The sequence below is a fragment of the Pristiophorus japonicus genome, chromosome 27 (assembly GCF_044704955.1).
Source record: "Pristiophorus japonicus isolate sPriJap1 chromosome 27, sPriJap1.hap1, whole genome shotgun sequence".
Taxonomy (NCBI): domain Eukaryota; kingdom Metazoa; phylum Chordata; class Chondrichthyes; family Pristiophoridae; genus Pristiophorus; species Pristiophorus japonicus.
This window is the reverse complement of record NC_092003.1, coordinates 717,111-737,198: the sequence shown is the minus strand read 5'-3', so window position 1 is coordinate 737,198 and position 20,088 is coordinate 717,111. Positions and strand designations below refer to the sequence as shown.

Below are 20,088 nucleotides of genomic sequence, written 5' to 3'. Positions count from 1 at the left end.
CACTCTCCCTCCCCCCTCACTCACTCTCCCTCCCCCACTCACTCACTCTCCCTCCCCCACTCACTCACTCCCCCACTCCCCCATCACCCCTCACTCCCTCCTCACTCACTCTCCCTTGGACAGAAACTCAGCGGGGTTCTCAATCCTGCCCTAGCCCGCCTGTGCCGGAAGGCGGGGACGGGATTGTGGCGCCTCACAGGCGAGCAGCCCGGTGACACTGCCTGTCCTGCCTCACTCCCCCTCCCCCAGTAATGACGGTGGTTATGTCTGTGTGTGTGTATTTGCGGGGGGGGTGTTGGGTGCAGGGTCAGTCTGTCGGGGGGCCACGGGACAAGTATCCGCGACAGTAGCCGAACAAGGTGCAGCTGTTCTGCCAGCAATCTGTTCCCAGCGTTCTGTAATAGAACCACCCTCTCCTGGTGAAATAAACAAGCAGGGGGAGGGGGGGGGGGAGGGGGAAGGGGAAGGGGGGAGGGGACTGTACGTGCCACTCGATTGCAGCCTTAAGGTGGAACCCTGGTTCGGCCCCAGCTGGAGTATTGTGGGCACCGCACTGTATTAAAGATGTGACGGCATTAGAGAGGGTGCAGAGGAGATCTACGAGAACGGTCCCGGGGATGAGGGACTGTAGTTACGTGGAGAGACTGGAGAAGCTGGGGTTGTTCTCCTTGGAGCAGAGAAGGTTGAGAGGAGATTCGATCGAGGTGTTCAAAATCATGAGGTCTGGACAGAGTAGATCGAGAGGAAACTGTTCCCATTGGTGGAAGGGTCGGGAACCAGAGGGACACAGATTTAAGGCGATTGGTAAAAGAACCAAAGGCGATGAGGAAAAACATTTTACGCAACGAGGGGTTAGAATCTGGAATGCGCTGCCTGAGTGGAGGCAGACTCAATCGTGGCTTTCAAACGGGAATTGGATAAGTCCCTGAAGGCTCTGGGGAAAGGGCGGGGGGGTCTTGCAGAGAGCCGGCACGGGCTCGATGGGCCCAATGACCTCCTCCTGTGCTGTGACCATGCTCTGATTCTATGAACTCCCACACCTTTCCCCACGGCGCTCACTGTAAAGAAAACACATCCACAACATGTTTGGCAACCCAGCCCGTACCCTGCTCACTGCCCCAATTAGGGAGCGGGTTAACCCCTTCCACCCCACCTTTCCCAGGGCCACAGAGCCCAATCCCCAGGGTCCATCGCACCAGGAGTCTCTCTCTCTCTCTCTCTCTCTCAAAACAGCTTGCAGCTCAACACGCACTCTCTGTTGTGATATACAGCAGCCATTCTGCACACAGTCAGATCCCACAAGATCAACGGTCAGCCCACTGGAACTCCCTCACCTTCCGAACAGGCATAAAGGGCCCAAGGATTAATGTCTCATCCAAAACACTGCCCCTCCGACAGTGCAGCACTCCCTCGGTACCGCCCCTCCGACAGTGCGGCGGCGCTCCCTCGGTATCGCCCCTCCGACAGTGCGGCGCTCCCTCGGTACCCGCCCCTCCGACAGTGTGGCGCTCCCTCGGTACCGCCCCTCCGGCAGTGCGGCGTTCCCTCGGTACCGCCCCTCCGGCAGAGCGGCGCTCCCTCGGTACCGCCCCTCCGGCAGTCCGGCGCTCCTCGTTACCGCCCCTCCGGCAGAGCGGCGCTCCCTCGGTATCGCCCCTCCGACAGTGTGGCGCTCCCTCAGTACCGCCCCTCCGACAGTGTGGCGCTCCCTCGGTACCGCCCCTCCGACAGTATGGCGCTCCCTCGGTACCGCCCCTCCGACAGTGCGGCGCTCCCTCGGTACCGCCCCTCCGACAGTGTGGCGCTCCCTCGGTACCGCCCCTCCGGCAGTGCGGCGTTCCCTCGGTACCGCCCCTCCGGCGCTCCCTCGTTACCGCCCCTCCGGCAGTGCAGCGCTCCCTCGTTACCGCCCCTCCGGCAGTGCGGCGTTCCCTCGTTACCGCCCCTCCGGCAGTGCGGCGCTCCCTCGGTATCGCCCCTCCGGCAGTGCGGCACTCCCTCGGTACCGCCCCTCCGGCAGTGTGGCGTTCCCTCGTTACCGCCCCTCCGGCGCTCCCTCGTTACCGCCCCTCCGGCAGAGCGGCGCTCCCTCGGTACCGCCCCTCCGGCAGTGTGGCGTTCCCTCGTTACCGCCCCTCCGGCGCTCCCTCGTTACCGCCCTCCGGCAGAGCGGCGCTCCCTCAGTACTGCCCCTCCGGCAGTGCGGCGCTCCCTCAGTACTGCCCCTCCGGCAGAGCGGCGCTCCCTCAGTACTGCCCCTCCGGCAGTGCGGCGCTCCCTCGTTACCGCCCTCCGGCAGAGCGGCGCTCCCTCGTTCCGCCCCTCCGGCAGTGCGGCGCTCCCTCGTTACCGCCCCTCCGGCAGTGCGGCGCTCCCTCAGTACTGCCCCTCCGGCAGTGTGGCGCTCCCTCGTTACCGCCCCTGCGGCAGTGCGGCGCTCCCTCGGTACCGCCCCTCCGGCAGTGCGGCGCTCCCTCGGTACCGCCCCTCCGGCAGTGCGGCGCTCCCTCGGTACCGCCCCTCCGGCAGTGCGGCGCTCCCTCGTTACCGCCCCTCCGGCAGTGCGGCGCTCCCTCGGTACCGCCCCTCCGGCAGTGCGGCGCTCCCTCAGTAATAGACTGGGAGTGTCAGCCTGGATTATGGGCTCTAGTTTCTGGAGTTGGGCTCAAACCTTACTCGGAGACAATGAAGTGCTACCCGCTCAGCTATAGTTACCCACTCACGATATCTCGACCGAACACTAAAGAACTTACAAATGACGGAGGCCAGTCCAGACAGGAGCTGGGAAATCAGTGATGGCAAGCTTAGAACGGCAGGTGAAACGGCAGCAGGTGATATTATCGGGCGAGGCCTCTCCACGAAATCCTGTTTAAGATAAATTCGACTGCCCCTTGACCTCAGTTGCTGTAACGCCTCATCCTCGGGCGCAGACACGGTTTGGCTGCAACACCAGGTGGGGGTAAGAACGGACAGGTCCAGGAGAGGGACGAGAGGGGTGGGATGGACTAACTGTACCTCAAATCCATCTACCCGCCTTAGCTCCATATCCCCCAACACCCTTACTCAACAAAATTCTATCCATCTCAGTCTGAAAACTTCAACTTTCTGGGGGAGAGAGTTCCCGATTCCCACGGCCCTTTGAGTGAAGAAGTGCTTCCTGACATCACCCTGAACGGCCGGGCTCTGATTTTAAACAGGGAGATGGGGGAAGAGATTGAAAGAAATGAGGGGGCTTGACAAGGTGGATGCAGAGAGAATGTTTCCACTGATGGGGGAGACTAGAACTAGGGGGCATGGTCTTAGAATAAGGGGCCGCCCATTTAAAACTGAGATGAGGAGAAATTTCTTCTCTGAGGGTTGTAAATCTGTGGAATTCGCTGCCCCAGAGAGCTGTGGAGGCTGGGACATTGAATATATTTAAGACAGAAATAGACAGTTTCTTAACCGATAAGGGAATAAGGGATTATGGGGAACTGGACCTGAGTCCATGATTGAATCAGCCATGATCGTATTAAATGGTGGAGCAGGCTCGAGGGGCCGAATGGCCGACTCCTACTCCTATTTCTTATATTCTTATATTTGCAATCTTATTTTATTTTAAACTCACCTGAGCCCTGACCTGTGTTGTTGAGGCTGGTTCGTTCGGCCCCTCGAGCCCGTGCTGTGCCGGCTCTGTGACAGAGCAATCCAATCAGTCCCACTCCCCCCCCCCCCTGCTCTTTCCCCACAGCCCAGGCACATTTCTCCTGTCCCAGTATTGATCCAATTCCCGGTTTGAAAGTCACGATTGAATCTGCTCCCACTGCCCTTTTAGGCAGCACGTTCCCGATCACAACAACTCGCTGCGTAAAAACATTCTCCTCATCTCCCCCTCTGGTTCCATCGCCGATTATCGTCAATCCGTGTCCCTCTGGTTACCGGCCCTCCTGCCCCCGGGAACAGTCCCCCCTGATTTACTCCGTCAGAACCCCCCCGTGATTGTAAACACCTCGATTGAATCTCCCCCTTAACCTTCTCTGCTCCACGGGGAACAACCCCCAGTCTCCACACACCACTGAAGCCCCTCATCCTCTGGACCATTGTGGTCACTCTCTGAACCTTGCACTTGTGGCCAAGCTCTGAGTTCCACCTTAAGTGATGGTGTGACGGGGCAGCGAGGGCGGGCAGAGGGAGGGAGAGCCTTTAAAAGGGGCAGGGCGGGAAGCGCTGTTTCTCAGACAGCTGCAGGTTTACCCAGAGCCGGAGATAGAGCCAGAGCTCCAGGCCCCAGAGATAGAGATAGAGATAGAGATAGGGACAGAGACAGAGATAGAGATAGAGACAGAGCCCCAGAGATAGGGATAGGGACAGAGACAGAGATAGAGCCCCAGAGATAGGGATAGGGACAGAGACAGAGATAGAGCCCCAGAGACAGAGATAGGGACAGAGCCAGAGCCCCAGAGATAGAGCTAGGGATAGGGACAGAGACAGAGATAGAGCCCCAGAGATAGAGATAGGGATAGGGACAGAGACAGAGATAGAGCCCCAGAGATAGGGATAGGGATAGGGACAGAGACAGAGATAGAGCCCCAGAGACAGAGACAGAGATAGAGCCCCAGAGACAGAGACAGAGATAGGGACAGAGCCAGAGCCCCAGAGATAGAGCTAGGGATAGGGACAGAGACAGAGATAGAGCCCCAGAGATAGAGCTAGGGATAGGGACAGAGACAGAGCCCCAGAGACAGAGCTAGAGCCCCAGGCCCCAGGGACAGAGACAGAGCCCCAGGGACAGAGACAGAGCCCCAGGGACAGAGCCCCAGGCCCCAGGGACAGAGACAGAGCCCCAGGCCCCAGGGACAGAGCCCCAGGGACAGAGACAGAGCCCCAGGCCCCAGGGACAGACCAGGGCCTCGCTGACAGGCACAATGAGCGGCAAGGACATGGAGCTGGGCCTGAAGGACGTGGAGCTGAACGAGGTGGAGCAGGAGAAGGCCCCGATGAACGCGGGCGGCGGCGGCCTGAGCGACACTAACGGGGCGGTGAAGGTGAAGCTGGAGGAGCCGCCGGTGAAGTTCACGGGGCTGAGCAAGGAGCAGCTGCTGGAAGTGGCCAACACCCCGGGCTGGGTGCGCGCCCGCTGGGCCCTGCTCATCCTCTTCTGGCTGGGCTGGCTGGGCATGTTGGCCGGGGCCATCGCCATCATCGTCCAGGCCCCGCGCTGCAAGCCCCTGCCCAGCACCCGCTGGTGGCAGCAGGGCGGCCTGTACCGGGTGGCGGTGGAGGCCTTCCAGGACTCGGACCACGACGGCAAGGGGGACCTCGCAGGTAGGCCCGGGGGGTGGGGAGGCCCGCCCGGGGGGTGGGGGGACCGGGGCCCGGGGGGGGACAGGGGCCGGGGGGGACAGGGCCCAGGGGGGGACCTCGCAGGTAGGCCCGGCCTGGGGGGGGACCGGGGCCCGGGGGGGGGGGGGGGAGCCGGGCGGCGCCGAATCTGTTGCCGAGGGCCCCGCTCCCGCCGCCTCAACCCCGGGCCCCGGGCCGGACCTCCCTCCCCTCCCTCCCCCCTCCCCCCCCCTCCCCCCTCCCCCTCCCCCTCCCCCTCCCCCCTCCCCCTCCCCCTCCCCCTCCCCCCCCCTCCCCCTCCCCCCTCCCCCCCTCTCCCCCTCCCCCTCCCCCTCCCCCCTCCTCCCCCTCCCCCTCCCCCCCCTCCCCCCTCCCCCCTCCCCCCCTCCCCCCCCCTCCCCCTCCCCCCCTCTCCCCCTCCCCCTCCCCCTCCCCCTCCCCCCTCCCCTCCCCCTCTCCCCCTCCCCCTCCCCCTCCCCCTCCCCCCTCTCGGGCCGCGAGGCCGCTCTCGGAGATTGCATCATCTGGGCGGGGCCCGACTGAGGGCAAAGGTCAGAGGGCCTGAACTCCACAGACAGGGACCTCTGACCCCCTCCTACACCTGTGGGGCTCAGGGGCGGGGTTTGGGGGGTTAGTGGGCTTGGGGTTAACGGTGTTTGGGGGTGTTGGGGAGTTTGGGGTTGTTAGGGTCGGGGTTAGTGGGTGTTGGGGTCGGTGGTTTGTGGGTGTTGGGGTCGAGGAGTTTGGGGGTTAGTGGGTTTAGGGTTAGCGGGGTTTGGGGGTGTTGGGGTCGGGGAGTTTGGGGTTGTTGGGGTCGGGGTTAGTGGGTGTTGGGGTCGGTGGTTTGTGGGTGTTGGGGTCGAGGAGTTTGGGGGTTAGTGGGTTTAGGGTTAGCGGGGTTTGGGGGTGTTGGGGTCGGGGAGTTTGGGGTTGTTGGGGTCGGGATTAGTGGGTGTTGGGGTCGGGGAATTTGGGGGTATTAGGGTCGGAGTTTGTGGGTGTTGGGGTCAGGGAGTTTGGGGTTTAGTGGGTTTCGGGTTAGCGGGGTTTGGGGGTGTTGGGGTCGGGGAGTTTGGGGGTGTTAGGGTCGGGGTTAGCGGGGTTTGGGGGTGTTGGGGTCGGGGAGTTTGGGGGTGTTAGGGTCGGGGTTTGTGGGTGTTGGGGTCAGGGAGTTTGGGGTTTAGTGGGTTTAGGGTTAGCGGGGTTTGGGGGTGTTGGGGTCGGGGGTTCGTGGGGTGTTGGGGTCGGGGGTTAGTGGGTTTAGGTTAGCGGGGTTGGGGAATTTGGGGGTGTTAGGGTTGGGGGTTAGCAGGGTTTGGGGCTATTGGGGCCGGGTTTTGCCCCCGGGCTCACTGTTCTCTCTCCGTTATGCCCCGCAGGGGTGGGAGAACGGATGGAGGAGATCGCCGCCCTCAAGGTCAAGGCCATCATGATCGGCCCGATACATCACAACATCCCCAACTGGATCAACGAGACCAGGCTGACGGAGATCGACCGTGACTTCGGCACCTTGGAGCAGCTGGAGAAGCTGATGGAGTCGGCCAGGAGGAAAGGTAATCGGTTCGGCCATCGCTGCACACAGACCCCCGGCGCGTTGTGGAGTGACGATTCCCACTCTCGGGGAGCGAGCACTGAGGAGCTGGCGGCAGTGTGACCCCGGTCTCTTCTCACTCCCTCTGTCGCCCCAATCCGTGGGTAAGATTCCGTCTGGGTTAATATTCCCAGCGTTGGCCCCCAGACCGTGGGATGACTGATTGCCGGCGGGGGGAGAATTCCAGCCACCCTCACTGGGTTGGGGGAAGGGGGTGAATCAGTCAGGGCTTTGGCCCACTATCACTCCATCATCATCAGCACAGGCGCTCCCTCGAACGAGGAGGACTTGCTTCCACAGATGTTTCAATAAAAGACCCGATGTTCCAGTCCTGAACTCCAATCGAGGGGGTGGAAGATGCCTGTGTGTGGATTGTTTTAACGTGGGGTGACCGTTGCACACCAGCCACCACACGGGGCTTGACAGAGCGAGGTCTTGGTCCAGGGGCAAGGATTAACCAGGACTGGAGACCTGCTCTGCTGCACGGACCCAGTGTGCTCACATATCGCAGTGTGGGCTGGGCCCGTGCTGCCCCTGGGCCCCCGCCTCTCCTGGGCCCCATACACTCACTCGCCGCACCTCCGCCACAAACCCTCGCCACACCTCCGCTACGATCTCCCTCCACACCAAACCCTCGCCACACCTCCACTACGATCTCCCTCCACACCAAACCCTCCCCGCACCTCCACTACGATCTCCCACCACACCAAACCCTCGCCGCACCTCCGCCACAAACCCTCGCCACACCTCCACTACGATCTCCCTCCACACCAAACCCTCGCCACACCTCCGCCACAAACCCTCACCGCACCTCCACTACGATCTCCCTCCACACCAAACCCTCGCCACACCTCCGCTACGATCTCCCACCAAATCTCAGCCACAATCCCTCATCGTTCCTCTGCTCTGATCACTGGTCACAAGTCCGCCACGACCTTCCTGCTCCTCTGCCTGGGCCTCGCCGATGCTCCCGCCCACGCTCCAATCGGCAACCTGGGTCCTGATGACGTCACCCAGTCGCCCTCCTCGAAGCCGTCACACGTTTGCGTTGGCTCGTGCTGGAGGCTGCAATGGCTCACAGATCCAGTGACTCGCTGACCAGCCCCCGTGACTGACCCGGGGGATGAGGGGAAGGGGATAAAGTGAAGGGCTAACCAAACATATACTCTGTGTACTGCTGCTGCTCATCGTTCCCTCAAATTCTGTGTCCAAACAGGTATCAAAGTGATTCTGGACCTTACTCCCAATTACAGAGGACAGGAGGAGTGGTTTGGGATTAACTTTAACAAGAGCGAGGGCAGTCAGACCTTGTTACAGGTACGTACTCTAAGTGTGCTGATGACTCCACCTTTCCTGTCACAAGGCACGGATCCCCCCCCCCACCTGGGAAAGGATGTGTGGGTTTTGGCTGGGGGGCTGCGGGGTGTAGGATTGGATGAGGCCTCTGTAGTCTGGAGGAGCAGGGTAATTACTGCAGTAACCAGCCTGTCGCGCTGCCTTTGGTCAGTTGATGAATAAAAGATTTGTTTATATACGCGGTGGGAGAAAGGCATTCCACAGAGCCACCTACTGGCCAAAGTCTACCACTACGCTGTGACTGTTTACATACAGGATTCTCATTCTAAATGTTTGGAGGCAGTTTTAATGTTAGATGTTAACATAAAACTCTGACCAGGGACAGCATGGATAGGCCAGTTTTTCAAAATCTATTATATTTAATGAAAGTGACGGTTGTGTTTTACACAGGAGAAGGAGGCATTCCAGTATTGGCTGCAGAAAGGGATGGATGGGCTGTTCCTGCGCGGAATCGACCAAATTCACACCGCTGTGAGTATCGGCAAGCCGAGGTAGCCCTTGGAGTGATGCTGTTTGCTGAACTCCTGCTGCGAGCCCCTTTCACCCCTCGTCCCTGACACCCTCGCTGGGATACGGTGCAGCCATGGGCACTGGTTCCCCCCTCGACCCCCACCAATGACTTTCTATCGCGAGTGAGTGCAGACTCGGGAAGGGGGCAGTGGGAGGGGGGGGCGGGGGGGGGGTAGGGAAGGCTGATAACACACGGCACGTCACATAACGTTACGTCACTGACTGACTGTTTTGATTGGTAGGTTCCTGCCAGGCTGGACGAGTGGCGAAATCTCACTAGAAACTTCTCTGATGATCAGAAACCGAGGTAACTGCAGCCCGTCAAAGACCAACATTCGCACGTTAGCGTGCGCTGAACGCCATTCCCTCTCTGCATTCACCTCAATATTACTAATGTCTCCCCCCCCCCCGCTCCAGGACCCTCATCATTGGCACGGCGAGCACCAACCTCCATCAGGTTCTGCAGGTCCTGAACAATTCTGACACCGACCTCCTCTTCAGTTACTATCTCGGCAAAGCCATCGGCACTCCGTCCGCAAACATCATCCGGCAAAATGTGGAGAAATACATCGAGAGCTGCGGCAAAACCTGGCCGAGCTGGGCTGTACGTAATCCTCACTCTCTTCCCCCCCCCCCTTCCTCTCTCCCTCTCCTCCTCCCCCTCCCTCTTCCTCTTCCCTCCATCCCTCCCTATCTCCTTCCTAGGGTACAGTGGGTACCCTATCAGTCCCACCGCTGCTCACAAATGTTGGGGAGGGGGCCACAGGAACAGGAGGAGGCCATTCAGCCCCTCGAGCCTGTTACACAGGAACAGGAGGAGGCCATTCAGCCCCTCGAGCCTGTTACACAGGGATAGGAGGAGGCCCATTCAGCCCCTCGAGCCTGTTACATTAGGAACAGGAGGAGGCCATTCAGCCCCTCGAGTCTGTTGCACAGGAACAGGAGGAGGCCATTCAGCCCCTCGAGGTTGTTACACAGGAACAGGAGGAGGCCATTCAGCCCCTCGAGCCTGTTACATTAGGAACAGGAGGAGGCCATTCAGCCCCTCGAGTCTGTTGCACAGGAACAGGAGGAGGCCATTCAGCCCCTCGAGCCTGTTACACAGGAACAGGAGGAGGCCATTCAGCCCCTCGAGTCTATTGCACAGGGACAGGAGGCCATTCAGCCCCTCGAGTCTGTTGCACAGGGACAGGAGGCCATTCAGCCCCTCGAGCCTGTTGCACAGGAACAGGAGGAGGCCATTCAGCCCCTCGAGTCTGTTGCACAGGGACAGGAGGCCATTCAGCCCCTCGAGCCTGTTACACAGGAACAGGAGGAGGCCATTCAGCCCCTCGAGGTTGTTACACAGGAACAGGAGGAGGCCCATTCAGCCCCTCGAGGTTGTTACACAGGAACAGGAGGAGGCCATTCAGCCCCTCGAGCCTGTTACACAGGAACAGGAGGAGGCCATTCAGCCCCTCGAGCCTGTTACACAGGAACAGGAGGAGGCCATTCAGCCCCTCGAGCCTGTTACACAGGAACAGGAGGAGGCCATTCAGCCCCTCGAGTCTGTTGCACCATTCAATCAGATCGCGGTTAATCTGTATCTTAACTATATCTGCCCACATGGTTCCATATCCCTTAATACCCTTACCCAACAATATCGATTCCAGTTTTGACCTTTCTAACTGACCCCTGACCTCAACAGTGTTTTGGGGAGAGAGTTCCCGATTCCCAGGGCCCTTTGTGTGAAGAAGTGCTCCCTGACATCACCCTGAACGGCCGGGCTCTAATGGTAAGGTGTCGCCCCTTGTTCTGGACTGACCCACCCGAGGGAATGGTCTCTCTCTCGATCTCCCCCATCGAACCCTTTAACCCTCTCAAGCCCCTCGATTAGATCTCCCCTTAACCTTCCCCACTCGAGGGAACACAGGCCCGGTCTGTGCGGCCGGTCCTCGGGATTTAACCAAATCGGGCTGGGCCGTGATGCCTTGTATCGTTGCCAAAGTCTGGGCTTGCACTCAAAGAGCAATACACTAGGTGGGGTGGGGGGCACTGGGGTTAATACAGGAGGGGAACAAATGTAATTTAACGGTGAGGCTCGTGACCGAGCCGCCTGTTCCCTCGGACTAAAACCTCATGGTCGCTGTCTTTGCTTGCAGGTCGGAGGTTACAGGTTGGGTCACATGGCATCGTTGGTGAAGGAGCACCTTTGGGGGCTGGTCCATGTGATGCTCTTCACGCTTCCTGGAACCCCCTTCATTAATTACGGGGACGAGATTGGACTGGAAGACACCCCGGTATGGCCACTGGCTCTTTGTCATATTGGGTGGTGGAGGCGGGTGTGGGGTCAGAGCCCAGGGCTTGTAGGTTGCCCTTTCACCTCTGCAGCCGAAACCCCAGACAGCTGGGAGAGGGATGTGAAACTGCAGCACAGCAATCCGCGCAGAGGTCCGACGGGCTGGTCGGAGGTTGAGTCAGAGTGCGGGCCGTATTCTCTCGCCTCTGAGTCAGAGAGTCATGGGATCAAGCCTCCACTCCAGAGACTTCAGCACAAAAATACAGGCTGACACTCCCAGGGGCGGTACTGAGGGAGCGCCGCACTGTCGGAGGGGCAGTACTGAGGGAGCGCCGCACTGTCGGAGGGGCAGTACTGAGGGAGCCCCGCACTGTCGGAGGGGCGGTACTGAGGGAGTGCCGCACTGTCGGAGGGGCAGTACTGAGGGAGCGCCGCACTGTCGGAGGGGCAGTACTGAGGGAGCGCCGCACTGTCGGAGGGGCGGTACTGAGGGAGTGCCGCACTGTCGGAGGGGCAGTACTGAGGGAGTGCCGCACTGTCGGAGGGGCAGTACTGAGGGAGCACCGCACTGTCGGAGGGGCAGTACTGAGGGAGCGCTGCACTGTCGGAGGGGCAGTACTGAGGGAGTGCCGCACTGTCGGAGGGGCAGTACTGAGGGAGCGCCGCACTGTCAGAGGGGCAGTACTGAGGGAGCGCCGCACTGTTAGAGGGGCAGTACTGAGGGAGTGCCGCACTGTCGAAGGGGCAGTACTGAGGGAGCGCCGCACTGTCGGAGGGGCCGTCTTTCGGATGAGACGTTAAACCAAGGCCCATCTGGCCTCCAGTGGACATTAAAGTTCCCATGACACTATTGAAGAAGAGTTCTCCCCGGTGACCTCGACCATTATTTATCCATCAACTAACATCACTTTAAAAAAAGACGACTTATCTGCTCATTTTCTCCTTACTGTGTGTGGGAGCTTGCTGTGCGCAAATTGGCTGTTGCGTTTCCCACCTTACAACACTGACTACACTCCAAAAGTGCGTCATTGCCTGTAAAGTGCTTTCAGACGTCTGGTGGTCAAGAAAGGCACTATATAAATCAAATCAAAGTCAGGCGGGAGTGAGGGGCCTCTGTCGGGTCAGTGGCCGCAGGTTTCTGGGAGGGGTAGTGGACGGGACCTGGATTGTGTGAGGGTGAATTCAAGGTTGTCTCTCTTGTTCATGTGCATTACACTGTTGGAATCCAGATTTCAGCATCTCTAACTCTGCCCTCCTTAACCCTTGTGTTTATTTCTGCAGGGACTGAATAAACTGCCGTGGATGTTGTGGAACTCTTCGGCAAATGGAGGTTTCACTTCCAAATCAAGCCAACAAGAAGCCCCCGATCCAAATCTAACCGTGGAGGTCAGTGTTTCACAGGCACTCCGCTGGGGTACGGGTCCCACACACACTGACTCTCACTGGGGTACAGTCCCACACACACTGACTCTCACTGGGGTACGGGTCCCACACACACTGACTCTCACTGGGGTACGGGTCCCACACACACTGACTCTCACTGGGGTACAGTCCCACACACACTGACTCTCACTGGGGTACAGTCCCAAACACACTGACTCTCACTGGGGTACGGGTCCCACACACACTGACTCTCACTGGGGTACGGGTCCCACACACACTGACTCTCACTGGGGTATAGTCCCACACACACTGACTCTCACTGGGGTATAGTCCCACACACACTGACTCTCACTGGGGTACGGGTCCCACACACACTGACTCTCACTGGGGTACGGGTCCCACATACACTGACTCTCACTGGGGTACGGGTCCCACACACATTGACTCTCACTGGGGTACAGGTCCACACACACTGACTCTCACTGGGGTATAGTCCCACACACACTGACTCTCACTGGGGTACGGGTCCCACACACACTGACTCTCACTGGGGTATAGTCCCACACACACTGACTCTCACTGGGATATAGTCCCACACACACTGACTCTCACTGGGGTACGGATCCCACACACACTGACTCTCACTGGGGTACGGATCCCACACACACTGACTCTCACTGGGGTACGGGTCCCACACACACTGACTCTCACTGGGGTATAGTCCCACACACACTGACTCTCACTGGGGTACGGGTCCCACACACACTGACTCTCACTGGGGTACGGATCCCACACACACTGACTCTCACTGGGGTATAGTCCCACACACACTGACTCTCACTGGGGTACGGGTCCCACACACACTGACTCTCACTGGGGTTCTGACAGGTGCTATAGAAATGCAAGTCTTTCTTTGACGCTGTGTTGTTCCTTCACTCTCCCTCCAGGGCCAGAAGTCCAACAAAACATCATCGCTGTCGTTGTTTAAGAAGCTGAGCTTGCTGAAAATCAAACAGCGCTCGCTGCAGTTCGGCGAGTTCCAGTCGGTGTACAGCGAGAGCGGAGTCTTCGCCTACTCGCGGGTGTGGGACCAGAGCGAACGCTTCCTGGTCGTGCTCAACTTTGGCACGGTGGCAGAGACTGTGGCTCTAACGGCCAGTCACCTGCCCGCAGAGGCTGCTGTGGAGCTCAGCACGTCAGCCGAGCGGACCGAGGGGACAAAGGTCAGCTTGGCCGAGGTCCGCCTTGCCGCTGGGGAGGGGCTGGTGCTGAAGTTCTCCTTAATGGCCTGAGAAGCCTGGGGGGACCCCCCCTCGCACCCAGCGAGCGAGTCGGAACCTGGGGATAGTCTGCGAGGGGGGGAATCACCAATATTGTAACTTTCACATTCCATTGTATGTCGGGTTAATACACAGCATGTATTTTTTTTGTCCAGTCACTGGTCTTTACAATATAACACTCACGGTGCAGTGGGTCTGGTGGGAGAAAAGCTACCAGGTTTTTTTTCTGCGAGGGTGTAGTTGTCCAGGGGAAGTCATTAATTAATCAGGTCCGTTTTTGGCAATTGCGGAGGCCAAAATCCGGCTGGGAAATGGAGTGGCCCTGGTTTCACCTCCACCAATTCGAGCCAGAGTACGGGGCACCGAGGATGTGACATTCGGTCTGAAGAGCACCAAGGGAGAGACTTCCGGCCGACGATTCCACCATGAGATCCTCTCTCTCTCTCTCTCTCTCTCTCGAGCCCAGAGCCAGCTGTCCACAACAGCAGGAGTTTCCCGATCACCGACAGCGGCAAACTATCTCCGGCTGTGTTTGTGCCCTCACTGGGAGGGTGTAGGGGGTAGAGGGGATGGGTGTGGTTAATTGGGATTTCTCACCCTGGTGTCATTCGGGAGTAAACTCTGGCCTGTGTGTTTCATAAGCAGAAACGGCACAAAAGGTCCTAAAACGATACGGTTCTCAAAGTGTGACATCACAAGGCACCAAAGCATGACGTGACCACAGGCAGCCTCGGCCAGTTGTGGATATTCATATTTATAAATCTCTGCCATCACTACTTACATGGGCAGTAATTTGCCAAGAACGAAATGTTGGATTCTGCCTGCGATTGTCACGTGCCATGTTTTTTAACCAGTTTGAATTTTTTGTTTCTTTTTATCTTGCATTTCAATAAAATCATTTAAAAATAAAAATCTCTGATCCAAAAACATTACTTATTTTTGCAAGTCCTCTGAGTCAGGCAGTCTCAGTCCAGGGCCGTACTGAGGGAGCGCCGCACTGTCGGAGGGACGGTACTGAGGGAGTGCCGCACTGTCGGAGGGGCAGTACTGAGGGAGTGCCGCACTGTCGGAGGGGCGGTACTGAGGGAGTGCCGCACTGTCGGAGGGGCAGTACTGAGGGAGCGCCGCACTGTCGGAGGGACGGTACTGAGGGAGTGCCGCACTGTCGGAGGGGCAGTACTGAGGGAGTGCCGCACTGTCGGAGGAGCAGTACTGAGGGAGTGCCGCACTGTCGGAGGGGCAGTACTGAGGGAGCGCCCCACTGTCGGAGGGACGGTACTGAGGGAGTGCCGCACTGTCGGAGGGGCAGTACTAAGGGAGTGCCGCACTGTTGGAGGGGCGGTACTGAGGGAGTGCCGCACTGTCGGAGGGGCAGTACTAAGGGAGTGCCGCACTGTTGGAGGGGCGGTACTGAGGGAGTGCCGCACTGTTGGAGGGGCAGTACTGAGGGAGCGCCGCACTGTCGGAGGGCAGTACTGAGGGAGAGCCGCACTGTCGGAGGGGCAGTACTGAGGGAGTGCCGCACTGTCGGAGGGGCAGTACTGAGGGAGCGCCGCACTGTCGGAGGGGCAGTACTGAGGGAGAGCCGCACTGTCGGAGGGGCAGTACTGAGGGAGTGCCGCACTGTTGGAGGGGCAGTACTGAGGGAGTGCCGCACTGTCGGAGGGGCAGTACTGAGGGAGCGCCGCACTGTCGGAGGGGCAGTACTGAGGGAGAGCCGCACTGTCGGAGGGGCAGTACTGAGGGAGTGCCGCACTGTTGGAGGGGCGGTACTGAGGGAGCGCCACACTGTCGGAGGGGCAGTACTGAGGGAGTGCCGCACTGTCGGAGGGGCAGTACTGAGGGAGCGCCGCACTGTCGGAGGGGCAGTACTGAGAGAGTGCCGCACTGTCGGAGGGGCAGTACTGTCGGAGGGGCAGTACTGAGGGAATGTTGCACTGTCGGAGGGGCAGTACTGAGGGAGTGCCAGCTTGATGTCTGGCAAGCCGTGGGTCGCAAAGACCACACGCAGACTCTCCACAGTGGTGGATGTTGTGCACGAATTCAATATGATGCACTCGATCCATTTCGAGTGCGCATCAACAACAATGAGGAACATTTTTCCCAGGAACGGGCCCACGTAGTCTACGTGAATACATGACTATGGCCTGGTGGGCCAGGGCCACGGGCTGAGTGGGGCCTCCCTGGGGGGCATTGCCGAGCTGGGCACACGTTGTGCACCTGCAAACACAGTGTTCCAGGTCTGAGTGGATCGAGAATTGGCTGGCTAACAGAAAGCAGAGAGTCGGGATAAATGGGTCCTGTTCGGGCTGCAAATCGGTGGTTAGTGGTGTGCCACAGGGATCGGTGCTGGGACCACAACTGTTTACAATATACATAGATGACCTGGAAGAGAGGACAGAGTGTCGTGCAACAAAATTTGCAGATGAAACAAAGATTAGTGGGAAAGCGGGTTGTGTCGAGGACACAGAGAGGCTGCAAAGAGATTTAGATAGGTTAAGCGAATGGGCTAAGGTTTGGCAGATGGAATACAATGTCGGAAAGTGTGAGGTCATCCACCTTGGGGGGGAAAAAAACAGTAAAAGGGAATATTATTTGAATGGGGAGAAATTACAACATGCTGCGGTGCAGAGGGACCTGGGGGTCCTTGTGCATGAAACTCTATTTAGGAGCAAACAAAAAACATTAAACCGTGCCCCCCGATCTGGGGGGTCCTTGTGCATGAAACTCTTTTTGGATCCTTGTGCATGAAACTCTTTTAGAGTCTACCTGTAAAACATAAAACATTAAACCGTGCCACCCGACCTGGATGACACACCAGACATTTACAAGGCCCTTTTCTTTTCCTTTTTTTTTGTTTTTTTTTGTGTTTTTCTTTTTTTTGGGCACTAAAATCAAATTTTTCCCCCAGTGCCCCCTATAAAAGGGGAGGGGGACACTAAAAGTACCGGCAATTAAAAGAAATTAAACTTTAAAACGTAAAATCAAATTAAAATTTGATTGCCGGGCGTGATGATGCACTCCAGTCCCTCCGGTGCCCACCTCTCGCGGAAGGCCGCGAGCGTACCGGTGGACACCGCGTGCTCCATCTCCAAGGACACCCTGGACCAGATGTAAGAGCGGAAGAGAGGCAGGCAGTCAGGTTGAACGACCCCCTCGACCGCCCGCTGCCTGGACCGGCTGATGGCACCCTTGGCAGTCCTACGAGGAGGCCTTCGGACCTACCCGCTCCCCTCCGCACAGGGTGCCCAAAGATCAGGAGAGTGGGACTGAAGTGCAGCCAGAATTTCAGGAGCAGCCCCTTCAAATAATAAAACACGGGCTGCAACCTCGTGCACTCAATAAAAACATGGAACACGGACTCTTCCAGACCGCAGAAATTGCAGGCGGCCTGGGAGCCCGTGAACCGGCTTAAAAATTTGTTGCACGGCACTGCTCCGTGCACCACCCTCCAGGCCAAGTCCCCGATGAATAGTGGGAGGACTCCCGCATAGAGTGCCCTCCATCGGGGACCCCCGCCTCCTCCGGATGGCAAGATGGTACGCCATGGCGTGTCTCCTTGTGCATGAATCCCCCCAAAAAAAGTTAGTTTGCAGGTGCAGCAGGTAATCAGGAAGGCGAATGGAATGTTGGCCTTCATTGCGAGAGGGATGGAGTACAAAAGCAGGGAGGTCCTGCTGCAACTGTACAGGGTATTGGTGAGGCCGCACCTGGAGTACTGTGTGCAGTTTTGGTCACCTTACTTAAGGAGGGATATAGTAGCTTTGGAGGGGGTACAGAGACGATTCACTCGGCTGATTCCGGAGATGAGGGGGTTACCTTATGATGATAGATTGAGTAGACTGGGTCTTTACTCGTTGGAGTTCAGAAGGATGAGGGGTGATCTTATAGAATCATTTAAAATAATGAAAGAGATAGACAAGATAGAGGCAGAGAGGTTGTTTCCACTGGTCGGGGAGACTAGAACTAGGGGGCACAGCCTCAAAATATGGGGGAGCCAATTTAAACCGAGTTGAGAAGGAATTTCTTCTCCCAGAGGGTTGTGAATCTGTGGAATTCTCTGCCCAGGGAAGCAGTTGAGGCTAGCTCATTGAATGTATTCAAGTCACAGATAGATATATTTTTAACCAATAAGGGAATCAAGGGTTACGGGGAGAGGGCGGGTAAGTGGAGCTGAGTCCACGGCCAGATCAGCCATGATCTTATTGAAAGGCGGAGCAGGCTCGAGGGGCTAGATGGCCTACTCCTGTTCCTAATTCTTATGTTCTTATGTTCAATTCCCGGCACCGTCCATGTGACCGGGCAATGGCCTTCATTAGTACGATGCCAGGGTGCTCGCTGTGGAGTTCCCTGATGAATGCTTCCCTTCCCTTCTGGGGCATGACTACCCGGCTGCCCCATAGTAGGCAGTCGGCTTGGATGGAGAGCTCATCCATCCGTCTGTGAAACGGTATGACCTCCTCAGGGCATGCTCCGTGTGTGGGCGCCCAATCCCCAGTCAGGACACATTTCTTAATCAAGGATAGGAGGGGATCTCTGTTGGACCAGATTTTGATCTGTTGGGCTGTGATGGGGGAGCCTGCGCTGTCAAAGGCTTCAACGGCCGGTGCTGTATGGTGTAGTCATATGCAGCCAGCGTGAGAGCCCATCGCTGTATGTGAGCTGACACATTGGCATTGACAGCCTCGCTGTCTGACAGCAGGGATGTTAATGGTTTGTGGTCTGTTTCTAACTCGAACCTTCTGCCAAAAAGGTGCATCTTTTTCACCCTGTAGACACACGCGAGTGCTTCCTTTTCAACCATCCCATATCCTCTTTCTGCTTGGGAGAGCGACCTGGAGGCATAGCCACAGGTTGGAGTTGGCCCTCATCATTACTCTGCTGCAACACGCATCACCTGTCAAAACGAATTTCTTACAGGGGTTGTACAGAGTCAACAGCTTATTAGAACAAAGCAGGTTCCGCGCCCGATTGAAAGCCTGTTCCTGACAGTCCCCCCAAAACCAATCACAACCCTTACGCAGGAGCACGTGTCGCGGCTCCAACAATGTGCTTAAGTTCGGCAGAAATTTCCCGAAATAGTTCAAGAGTCCCAGAAATGATCGCAACTCCGATGTGTTGCCGGGTCTGGGCGCACGTCGAATCGCCTCCGTTTTGGATTCAGTGGGCCGGATCCCATCTGCGGCAACCCTCCTGCCCAAAAACTCGACCTCTGGGGCCAAAAACACACACTTGGACTTCTTTAGTCGCAGGTCTACCCGGTCCAGTCGGTGCAGCACCTCCTCCAGGTTGTGGAGGTGTTCCTCGGTACCGCCCCTCCGACAGTGCGGCGTTCCCTCAGTACCGTCCCTCCGACAGTGCGGCACTCCTCAGTACTGCCCCTCCGACAGTGCGGGGCTCCCTCAGTACTGCCCCTCCGACAGTGCGGGGCTCCCTCAGTACTGTCCCTCCGACAGTGCGGCGCTCCCTCAGTACTGCCCCTCCGACAGTGCGGCGCTCCCTCAGTACTGCCCCTCCGACAGTGCGGCCCTCCCTCAGTACCGCCCCTCCGACAGTGCGGCACTCCCTCAGTACTGCCCCTCCGACAGTGCGGCACTCCCTCAGTACTGCCCCTCCGACAGTGCGGTGCTCCCTCAGTACTGCCCCTCCGACAGTGCGGCACTCCCTCAGTACCGCCCCTCCGACAGTGCGGCGCTCCCTCAGTACTGTCCCTCCGACAGCGCGGCGCTCCCTCAGTACTGCCCCTCCGACAGCGCGCCGCTCCCTCAGTACTGCCCCTCCGACAGTGCGGCACTCCCTCAGTACTGCCCCTCCGACAGTGCGGCACTCCCTCAGTACTGCCCCTCCGACAGTGCGCCGCTCCCTCAGTACTGCCCCTCCCACAGTGCGGTGTTCCCTCAGTACCGCCCCTCCGACAGTGCGGCGCTCCCTCAGTACCGCCCCTCCGACAGTGCGGCGCTCCCTCAGTACTGCCCCTCCGACAGTGCGGCGCTCCCTCAGTACCGCCCCTCCGACAGTGCGCCGCTCCCTCAGTACCGCCCCTCCGACAGTGCGGCGCTCCCTCAGTACTGCCCCTCCGACAGTGCGGCCCTCCCTCAGTACCGCCCCTCCGACAGTGCGGCACTCCCTCAGTACCGAGGGAGTGTCGATACTGAGGGAATGTCGGAGGGCAGTACTGAGGGAGCGCCGCACTGTCGGAGGGGCAGTACTGAGGGAGTGTCGGAGGGGCGGTACTGAGGGAGCGCCGCACTGTCGGAGGGGCAGTACTGAGGGAGCGCCGCACTGTCGGAGGGGCGGTACTGAGGGAGTGTCGGAGGGGCAGTACTGAGGGAGCACCGCACTGTCGGAGGGGCAGTACTGAGGGAGTG

General features: G+C 58.6%; 1 protein-coding gene across 3 annotated transcripts; it reads left to right on the top strand.

Annotated features, from left to right (window-relative positions):
- Window positions 1–4,222: 4,222 nt before the first annotated feature.
- Window positions 4,223–14,632, top strand: slc3a2b (solute carrier family 3 member 2b). 3 transcript variants are annotated; one of them, XM_070868068.1, is made up of 10 exons: window positions 4,223–4,799; window positions 4,868–5,304; window positions 6,702–6,875; window positions 8,130–8,230; window positions 8,660–8,740; window positions 9,022–9,086; window positions 9,197–9,383; window positions 10,921–11,058; window positions 12,339–12,443; window positions 13,388–14,632. In XM_070868068.1, exons 2-10 carry the CDS (start codon window positions 4,905–4,907, stop codon window positions 13,730–13,732), a joined length of 1,596 nt encoding a protein of 531 aa, XP_070724169.1. In that variant the 5' UTR covers window positions 4,223–4,799; window positions 4,868–4,904; the 3' UTR covers window positions 13,733–14,632. The 3 variants fall into 3 exon arrangements, with proteins under 3 accessions (XP_070724169.1, XP_070724171.1, XP_070724170.1); XM_070868070.1 differs by having other exon boundaries at window positions 4,737–5,304; XM_070868069.1 differs by lacking the exons at window positions 4,223–4,799; window positions 8,660–8,740 and having other exon boundaries at window positions 4,817–5,304.
- Window positions 14,633–20,088: the final 5,456 nt, after the last annotated feature.

Coding starts and splice junctions, on each gene's coding strand:
- slc3a2b (XM_070868068.1), top strand. CDS start 4,905: ATGAGCGGCAAGGACATGGAGCTGGGCCTGAAGGACGTGGAGCTGAAC. Junction 8,741..9,021: donor TCGACCAAATTCACACCGCT/GTGAGTATCGGC, acceptor TTTGATTGGTAG/GTTCCTGCCAGGCTGGACGA. Junction 9,384..10,920: donor AAACCTGGCCGAGCTGGGCT/GTACGTAATCCT, acceptor CTTTGCTTGCAG/GTCGGAGGTTACAGGTTGGG.